Raw genomic sequence first — 10,322 nt, 5'->3', positions numbered from 1 at the left:
GGAGAAAATAGTCCACATGGGTTTGTCATGCCTAATAGTAGTCTATGACAGGTACCTGGCGTGATGGATAAAGAGGTAGCAACAGATGTTTTGTATAACCATGTGGGACTGTATCAAGAGTCAAGGTAGTCATAGGAGTATAGGAAAGCAGGGCTGAAAGGGACCTCACAGGGTCATCTAATCCCAAACTTCTGCTCAAGGGAGGATCATCCTTAACTCGACCATCCTAGCCAATTGTCTGTTCATCTTGCTCTTGAAAATTGTCACGGGCATCTCCCCAGATGAATGGCCAGGCCGCAGCGAAATGGCAGAATGCTAGGCCATAACACAGGCCTCTGGACGGGTGACCCCATTGAAGCAGGAAGGAAATTGCAACGTAACTGGCTAAGCAGAAGACAATGAGGGAACTGAGTGAGGAAGGGGCTGCTGATGAGTAAACAGAATGCTGGCAGGAAGGTAACAAATTGGCCAGTAAAAGTAAGTGAAAAAGAGTAAGGGTATAAAAGGGTAAAACCACGAGGCCCTGACGGGGGAAGTTGGAACTGTAACTTCAAGCGTCAAAGGATCCACAGACTGATCACCCGCAGGGTCGCCCCACCCCCGAGCACTGCCTCGGGTCGTTCTTGAGGCCTCCGCAAAGAGACTGATGTTCCCAGTCATGAAGCCACTCCTTTTGTTTGCTGTAGTGGTAAGCATGCATGTAAGACTGTAGCTACTTATGTTTGTATTTTCTGTCTTTCCTGTAAAAGACATGAGCCGTTGACCAAGTCTGGGTCTAGGGTCTTGGTTAGCCGCACCAAGGTCGTCCGCAATCTTGCAAGCAAGGGGCCTTGACCTGAACCCCGTGACTCAACGGACTTAATTTCCCATTTAGCTGTTTGTAATTGTTTTGATTGATTATATTTTGATTGTTAAATGACCTTTTAAGAAATATGAGCCGTTGACCAGGTCTGAGACTAGGGTCCTGGCCAGCCGCACCAAAACCACTCGTGGTTTTGAAAGCAAGGGGCCTTGACCTGAACCTCGTGACCCAACGGACATTGCTCCTCAGCTTTGATTGCTTGATTATTGTATGTTGTCATAGATTAGTATTATATAGGAAATCATTTGCTTAAGTTGTCAATATTTTATAGGTTAAAGCCAAATAAATTTTGCATATTAATCATAAACTGCATCCTCGTTGGTGTCCAGCCCACCGACCTAGCCACAACTGGGCATTTTCAACCTAGCGCGACAAAAATTTCCAAGGATGGAGATCCCACAATTTTTTTAGGTAGCCTGTTCCAATGCTTGACCACCCTCATAGTCAGAAAGTTCATCCTAATCTCCAAATGAGTTTCCCCTGCTGAAGCTTGAGGCTGTTGCTTCAAGTCCGGTTCCCTACAGCTACAAAGAAAAGTCAAGCTCCATCCTCTCTATGTGTTCATCAGGTATTTGAAGACTGTTAGCAATTTTCTTCCTTGGTCGTCTCTTCTCCAGGCTAAATAACCCTAGTTCTTTCAGCCTTTTTTCATAAGCCTTGCCTCCCAGGCCTTTAATCACTTTTGTCATTCTGTACTGAACTTCTTCTAATTTGTTCACATCCTCCTTGAAGTGTGGGGCCCAAAACTGGATGCAGTACTCCAGGTGAGGCCTCACCAGTACTGAATACAGTGGAAGAATTGCTTCCCTTGATTTGTAAGTGACACTGCTATTGATACAACCCAATACACTGTTGGCTTTTTTTCCGGGGGGTGGAGGGGCAACAATAGCACACAGCTCATATTCAGCTTGTGGTCTTGTCTACTGTATAATCATATAAGCAAACTAGGGAAGCATACTTTGGATAAAATTATGAAGTGCCCATGCACAGCTATTTGATAAAGTATCAGTAGTTATCAGTGATGCACTACCAAACTGGAAGGAGGTACTGAGCTATCCTGCAGGGCTCTGGCATGGCCCTTGTTTTAGTCAAGACGGTTACTATTGGTTTGGATGATGGAACTGACTGTGCACTAAGCACTTGAAGATGACACTAAGTTGACATGACAGGATGAAAATTCAGAATGATCTTGGTCAAGTTGAACCAGTAGTCTGAACAAGATGACACTTAGTAAAGGCAAGTGCAGAGTATTGTAAGGAAAACTCTAATGCACAAATATAAAATGGGAAATAGGTGAAGAGTCACTAAGCAACCAGTACTGTAGGAAAGGATTGGGGGAGGGGGTATAGTGGATTGTGAACTGAATGAGTCAATAGCGATGCTGTTACTGGAGATGTTATTCTGGAATATGTGAATTAGTGTTGTATGTAAAGTAAATCCACTCTACATGATGTTGGGGAAAACCCCTCTGGAGTAATGTCTGGTTCTGAGTTAGAAAGATGTAGACATTGGAGCAAGTCAAGAAGCTAAACCTGACTTGAGAAGAAAAACTGAAAACTGGATGATTTTGGCTTGAAAAGAGGAGGAGAAACTTGAAAGGGAATATAAACCTTCCAATAAAGAGGATCCAGTCAGTAGTTCTCCATATCCCCTGAGAATAGGACTACTTGACTTTTAATTAAAAGCTTGCTACAGGTAAAATATTGAGGAAAACCTTTCTAGCTATAAGGATGGTTTAGCACTAGATGTGCACCAATACATTGGTCCAATATCGGATCAGCACAGATATAAAGATAATCGATTATATCACAAATCAGCCTAATGTAGATGATAATTTGGCCAATAAATTCATGTGTGCAGCTGCAGCGCAGCATGCAAGCAGTGAAAAGCACAGCCCAGCAGCATGGAGAGGTGTATGCAGGTGGTAAGTCTGTTATGGTGAAAGGTGTGGGGGAGGGAGAGAGGGAGGGGGTGTGGGGGGGAGATCAATGCCCCCACAGTGAAGGAGGGAGTGGAGCTGGGGTAGGTGGTGCCCAGCCAGGGTGGGGCAGGGTGGGATTAGGATGGAGCTGTGGTTCATCCAGGGGGCACGGAGAGGGGGCAGCTCCCACTGGTGCACACCGCTCATCTGGCAGCTTGTCCAGTAGTTCCCACCGCTTGTCTGGGGGTGGGGGGTGTGTGCCCCCGGATCTGCACAGGGCGGGCTGCAGCTGCAGGCTTCTGTGGGTGGTGGTGGCACTGGGAGATGACTATGGGGAGGCTACAGTGAAATTTGGGGTGGCTGCAGCCCCCCTGTAGCCCCCCTCCCAGTGCTGCTACCACCTGCCCCAACCGCAGCATTGCAGCCTGCTCAGACTGCCCAGGGCAGATCCAGAGGTACCCTCCCCCATGCCCTCCCTGAACAGCGACAGGAGCTGCCCCCCCTACCCCCCACAAGCCGTGGCTCCGTCCCACACCTGTCCTGCCCCAGCTGGGCAGTGCCTGCCCCAGCCCCACTTCCTCCCTCATTGTAGAGGGCGTTTTATCTGCCCCATGCCCCTTCCCTCCCTCCCCTTTCACCAGAACAGCCTTACCAGCTGCATGCAGCTGTATCCAAAATCTGATTGGTATTGTCCGATATGCCTCCTTAAAAATTAACTATTGGTATTGGCACCGCTATTCAGCACTGGAACTGGTTACCTGCAGAGGTTGGTTATTTCTGTCTTCAGCAGTTTTATGAAACCAGATTAGAGAAATGTCTGTCAGAAAAGGCCTGGACATGCTTATCTTAGACCAGTGTGGGGAAATGGATGAGACCACACTGAAGCAGGGCTGGAGGAGATTTTTCTAAGAAAAGATTTTGATTCAGTACCTACATTATACAAACCATGGGGCTAGATATTACCGTCGGTCCTGAAGTAACCATCAGCTCTCGGGTAATCTGGTGATCCAGAAACAAAACTGAGCAGTGACAGCATAGGGCAATAGTGCTCCATCTATGGCTTTGCAGTCCAGATCCATGCCTCCCATCTGACTCTGTCTAATCAGTGGCATGGCATACAGGAGGGAAAGGAGCATGTTGGGCCAAGCTGCTTGCTGCCCCGCAGCCCTCTGCCCTCCCTTTCACTACATACAACAGGTGCTGCTTACTCTCTCCCTGGCTTTCTCCCTTCCCTTCCCTTTCCTAGGCAGGTACTGTTTACTGGAGATAAGCTCTCTTCCTCTTCCTCCCCTCCAGACATTAGCAGCCACCTTCCTCTGCACTTCCTCCCTTCCCTACCACATAGGAGTGCAGGCCTGCAGTGTAGCTGGGGCCTAAGCACCCAGTGCTCCACTCAGAGGCTGAGCATCACTGGCCCAGGATACTAGCATTTCCTAGAGGACTTTACAATCCATTCCTTGTTGTTTGTTTGTTTTTACAAATTAAATCCATAAGATTACAAAACAGGACTTGAATTATACTGTGAATGTCTCAGGTAAGCTATTTGAGAGAGACAAATGCTATAGTGGCCATAGTAGTGATCTTGTGTAAAGGAAGACATTCAGAATGCAAGCTCTCATTTTAGTGTTGCTGAATAATACATAAGCCAAATTAATTTTTGTGTTCCTGGCTGCTTTTCTCTTATCAACTTGGAATCCATGTGAGAGGAAGCATAATAAAATGGTTATTTAAGCTGGAGGTGATGGCTGCATATCCTATACCAGGGGTCGGCAACATTTTTTGGCCAGAGTGCCGAAAAACACCACAGTGCCTACCTCAGAAGGTGCTGGAGTGCCAGCATGGCAGAAAAACAAAATGAGGGCAAGGGGGACATGGCAGAAAGCCCCGCTTGTGCCTCTGCCCCACAGCCTGGGCTCTTTGGCTGCCAGCAGCTACCTCGGCTCTGGGTAGCTGCTGGAGCCTGGGCTGCTCCCAGCAACCCTTGCAGTGTCCCAACTGCCTGCTGGGAGCAGCCCAGGATCCCAGGTGGCAGCAGCTCCCCAGAGCTGGGGCCGGCTGCAGCCAGGAGGCTCCAAACAGCTGTGCTGGGCTCTGGGCTCCAGCATCAGCTCTGCATTGGCGCATGCAGGCGTGCCTCGGAGCGGGCGGTGGGGGAGGGGCCCGAGGCAGCACAGCCCCAGTCTTTCCCCTGCTCCCGGCATGGAGGTGATGAGCTTGGTGCAGCTGTTCATAGCCAGCCTGGGCTCTGGGCAGTTGCAGCAGGCAGGATGCAACCAGCTGTGCCGGGTTGCACAGCTCTGGCATCAGCTCCACGGTGGTGGTGACTGCGTGCACACCTCGGGGCAGACAGCAGGGCAGCACAGCCCGCCCCGAGGTGCCCGTGCAGTCACCGTCAGCACGGAACTGATGCTGGAGCTGTGCAGCCCAGTGCAGCTGTTTGCACCCTGCTTGCTGCAGCTCCCCAGAGCCTGGGCTGGCTACAAACAGCTGTACCGGGCTCCTCACCTCCTTTCTGGGAGCTGTGGGGGGTGGGGGGAGACCAGGGCTGTGCTGCCTCAGACCCCTCCCCCGCTGCAATATTCTGTATATTAAAATGCCGGAGCCTGGCACAGCTGTTTGGAGTCTCCCAGCTGCAGGTCTGGGGAGCTGCTGCCAGCCAGGATCCCAGGCTGTTCCCAGCAGGCAGCTGGGACGCTGCAAGTCCAACTGGGAGCAGCCCAGCCTCCATCGCTAGCAGCAGCTACTCAGAGCCGTGGCTGGCCGTGGTATGTCAAGCAAAATGGCCTTGCATGCCACGCTCAGCACGCGTGCAAGGGGTTGCCGACCCCTGTCCTATACCATATGAGAATTAGCAGTGCCGAAGTGGCTTCCCAGACTCCCTGAATTGTGTGCCTCTTAGATAGCAATGACCAAAAAAGAACAGGCTTATAAACTGATGTAAACACTGTTTGCTTGCTTCCATCCCAGAGTAGCAGTTTATTGCAGGCAAATAGGCTATTACCTGGTTCTCTCCCCCCCACCCCTACCAAGTGGCTCAGTGATGTATAACCTAGCACAAGCAGCAATCCTGAAAGAGCTGGTGCCCAGTTAAGCTCCTGGTATAATTTATGTCAGCGTACAGAAACTATGTAAATTGCGCCAGTGTTGTGTGTGTCCAGGCTGTAGCTAATTTAGCACCTAGAATCCTAATTAGACTGCAGGAATGGGGAGAGGCAACCTTGCATGCAAAACTTTTAATCTAGATATACAAGAATGTCTGCCCCTAAAATGCTTTAGTAGGGAGCCTTCAGCTGATTAATTTTAGGTTATATTTGTTGGGTTGTATATTCTTTCTTTGATCTTGGTAGCTTGGAATTTGTTTTTATTTTATTTGCGATGTTGGTTATTAAGAACAAGTATTACAGAAAATGTTCTCCCCATCTTTGACAAAATCCAAAATTTACTAAAATAAGTCATTCTTATGGGTTGAATCCTGTATTTTTTTTAAACAGAATGTGAAAGCTTGAGTACACAAACTGCTTATATAGTTCAGTTATATGAATGAGTTTTTAATTTCACATTAGTATCTGGCTTGGTGCTGTTTTCTGTTACCTGGCAAGGGTTATCTGTGAATCAGAAGCATGTTTGCTTTTCTATATATCAAAATGCAATTACATGTTCATAGGTATAGTATCTGAACAGAAGGGCTAAGTATCTGGTTGCTCATTACTAAATGTTTAGGTACCAGCAATTCAGTAGTACTGTAGGTACTATTTTTTCATTCTGCTGTAATAATCTGATTTGTCATTGTCAAAGAAAAAAAAAGGAAGATCCTGACACAAGTAGATATTGAACTTTAAGAACTTCTCAGTAAAAGGTCCACAGCTGAATTTGCAACATTTATACCTTTTGGCTAAAGATTCTCCACCTACAGGTCTAGCTTCAGATTGCAACTAAATGGAACAGGCTGCAGGTCAGGATAAGCTGCTGTGCAGAGGTGACTTAAAGCTCCCCTTGCCCCCATGCTCTATCTAGGGCTGGTCCCCATGTTGGATATGGCCTTCTCTGTATAGTTAGGCATTCTTACCATGGCCTCTTTCTCTTACTATTCTGGATATAAAATATCAACTCCTCTCTGACAAAAGATCACTTGTCTACTGTAACTATTTGTTTAGGGGACCCACCTGGTGTCTGGGCCATCTTCTGCTTGTAGTGTGAATCCAAAAAAAAAAAGACATGCCCTGTGCTAAAGGATATATTCTGTATACTTTGCCTTGATTGTGATAAGGTAATTTGCTAAGATTGGAAAATAGCTAGTACCTGAAAGAGAAGAGAAGGGAGGGGTGAACCTGGGAATCTTTGGTCTCATAGCCTTGAACCTGAAAACCTTCTACAGGGCCTGTTTAATAGACCATCTTGAACAGTTCTTTCCAGGCAAAGTTTAAAACCTTCACACATGTTTCTCTTTAAATTTTAGTTTTCAGGAGTAACCTCCCAGCCAGAGCAGCCTATCAGGTTGTTGCTTTGCCAAAAGTAAGTGTCAGTTTTCTTTTATAAATATTCTTTCTGTTTTTTGCAGATAAAGGATTTTTGTTTCTGGCTAATTTCTGTCCATGTGGTATAAACAGTGCAAGTCCTGGCTTAGTCATAATAGTGATTATGCATGCATAGGATGGCTGGAGGTTAGAAGTCTCTGGAACATCTAAACTTCTGACCTTGATGGAAACTGAGGCATGCGCAGCTGAAGCCTTGTTATATAACCAAAGAGCAGGAACTTTATATGTTAATAAGTTATGAAGTGATAATGAATATGAGTGGTCCAAGAAAATGATACTGTTGAGTGACATTGATTGAGATATGCAAGCAGTGATTGGACCCCATGATATGACTGGCTGCGTGAGCTGAGTCTGAGAGTTTTGCGTGGTGTTGAACCCATTGGAGAGGCTGGGAAGGTTGGGAGTGCGGGCGGGTGCTGCGTGGAGTGTGCATGGGGACACCAGAAGTCTCACCGGAGATGCTCACCTTCATTTCCCCATCGGACGGGTAAAGTATCACCCTTCCCTTCAGAGGTCTCCAAGTATTCCACTTGTGGAGGAACGGATAGAAATCCTCTGCTTGGTAGGGATCTGACAGTAGGTGGCCCTGCAGCCTGGGTGTGAGTGTTCCTGGCTGCCACCACTTGACAGGCTGGTGGCTCTCTGTACATATTTGTATATAGCACTCTCTTAAGTGGTTGTTAACTAGTTCATGTTGCTATGATTATTGTTGTTTTTGGCTTGTAATACAGATTGCTCATTAACCCTTACTTTGGTGTTTGTATTCATTAATAGTAGTAGGCCTCAGGGTGGGGCTGGGCCACAGGCCAATACTCTAAGGGATTAACTCTTTCAGGTGCAAGCAAATCTTAGACCCCTGGCACAATAGAGGTCTAACAAACCTCTGCCCCTGTAATTACCACAGCCCTTGTGCCAGGCCAGTCTTCAGTGGGGCTTCCTCTTTAGTGGCATTAATTTTTTATATTTCTTCAATTCTTATTTCCAAGCACACTGAAAGTTGGTGAAGCAGGACTAGCAGGAACCTGTTCCTCAGGGAATAAGGGATCATTATATGTAAGAGTATAAAAGTAAATTTAATACTCATAACATCACTGGAAAAAAACCTATTAATAGAATGGGTTTTGTATTTTTCCTAGGTGCTTTTTCCATGGTGTCATGGGGGTGTTTTCTGGGCTGGCATTAGTGAAACACAAACATTTGGGTTTGTAGATCTTAACTCCATTATGATTTCTCTCAACACTTCCCACAGGATGCGCGAGTGGAGATTGAAGCTGTTGCTGTCCAGGGGCCCCTCGAAGATGCATCAGCATGACTATAAATACAATATTCTAACATGCCACTAATGGTGTATGGTTTAACACTTTCTTTTAGGCCCTGATCCTGCAGTTGGCTGCAGGCTTGTACATCCCACTGAGCTACATGGCAGTGCAGGGATGTAAGCACATAGCCAGCTGCAGGATTGAAGTCTTGTATTCTCTGAAACCTCAAATTTATGTCTTGGCAAGTAGATGGGGCTGCTGAAATAAGCAGACTATGGTGGCTTCTGGGTATGCCTGAATTAATTGCAGGACTGGGCTTTTAGTTTGTAGTGGTGACTGGGTATCATTACAGTTCCCATATGTTGGTTTGGGTGAGAATCTTATATTTACCAAATGTGATATGCCAGCTGACACATTTCAGGTTACCACCGTACTATTCATTCTCCAGGACGCTAAAGCTTAGAGTGTTAGCATGATTTGTAATAGACTTGACTGACTTGCTTTTCAGTAAGTCATACTTATGGAGAGAACAAATTAAAAAAAAAAAAACCCAACAAAATTTCCCTTTTTAGAGAGGAAAAATATGCTATAGCCTTAGAGTGAAAATGGTTGTATTTGGGGATTCACTGTATTAGCTTTTAAACGTTTTTAGAATACTTTAAATGTATTGATTTAGATTCTGATATATTGTATTAAATCTGATTTAACCTGAAAGTGATTATTTAGACTACTAATTTTAGTGGGAAGAATATCTTGCTACACGTTCACAGAAAATTGAGTAACTCTTGTAAATCAATTGAGAATTAATGCTCTCTTTTTAAGCTTTTTTTTCCTAGTGTCAAGTATCTAAAGCCTAGAAACACTATTTTGAATTATTAAATCTTTTTAATTTAAAAAATCTGGACATTCTAACTTTAGTAAAGTAAAATGGAACTAAATAAAATGTGCTAGTATTTTGGGGAACAAACTTGTGTTTGAGGGTTTTTTTTATGTATTGTAAACGGGTGCTTATCTGTCTCATTAAAGTGACAATACAGCAGTTACTTTTAGAGGAGACATAAAATAGCGTAACTCTAAGAAAATGGCAGAGATCTCATATAACTAAATGTTTCTCGCATACAGTCAGAATTTGTCTTTTTGGGAGTGGATGAAAATAATTCAATGTGACAAAGAATTTTCTTAGATTCCATGTCTCCTGCTGTGCTTTTGCTATAGCAATTTAATTTCTTCAAACTAAACTCAGTTGTTTTGGTGGGTAGGAGCACTGAATGGGGAAGGAGAGTTTAAGTAGATTCACAGAATGTAGGCTGGAAGGGACCTTGGAAGATTATCAGGTCCATCCCCCCTGCACCAAGCAGGAAAGCAAGGTGACCATCCAGCCTCTTGAAGATGTCCAGGGTAGGCGATTCCACCACCTCTGGAGAGAACTTATTCCACAATCTGGACACCCCAGCCCTGAAGAAGTTTTTCCTAATGTTGATCTTGAAATGGTCCTCTAGGAATTTGTGACCATTGCTCCTGGTTTTCCCCAAGGGAACCCTGGTGCACAGTTGCTCACCACACCCTTGATGTATGCCCCTGATTTAGCAGTAAGCTGCTACCAAGTCCCCTCTCAGCCTTCTCTTCTTCAGGCTGATGAGTTAGTTAGGAAACTATAGGCCAGTTAGTCTTACCTTGATCCTGGGTAAGCTTTTTGAGAGAATTATCCTGGCGCATGTCCACAAGGGGCCAGCAGGGGAGATTAT

The 10,322-nt window shown here is 45.6% G+C and overlaps 1 protein-coding gene across 1 annotated transcript in view; it reads left to right on the top strand.

The window, feature by feature from the left end:
• Positions 1-9,544, top strand: part of RIDA (reactive intermediate imine deaminase A homolog) — a 23,313-nt gene extending 13,769 nt beyond the window's left edge. The window contains exons 5-6 of the mRNA XM_019527982.1: positions 7,240-7,295; positions 8,568-9,544. Coding sequence (XP_019383527.1) covers positions 7,240-7,295; positions 8,568-8,630 — 119 coding nt within the window. The 3' untranslated portion in view covers positions 8,631-9,544. The remainder of the gene's footprint in view (positions 1-7,239; positions 7,296-8,567) is intronic.
• Positions 9,545-10,322: the final 778 nt, after the last annotated feature.

Source organism: Gavialis gangeticus, unplaced genomic scaffold, assembly GCF_001723915.1.
Source record: "Gavialis gangeticus isolate Ggan-Ray unplaced genomic scaffold, GavGan_comp1, whole genome shotgun sequence".
Classification (NCBI taxonomy): Eukaryota; Metazoa; Chordata; order Crocodylia; family Gavialidae; genus Gavialis; species Gavialis gangeticus.
This window is presented reverse-complemented; position numbering and strand designations above follow the sequence as displayed.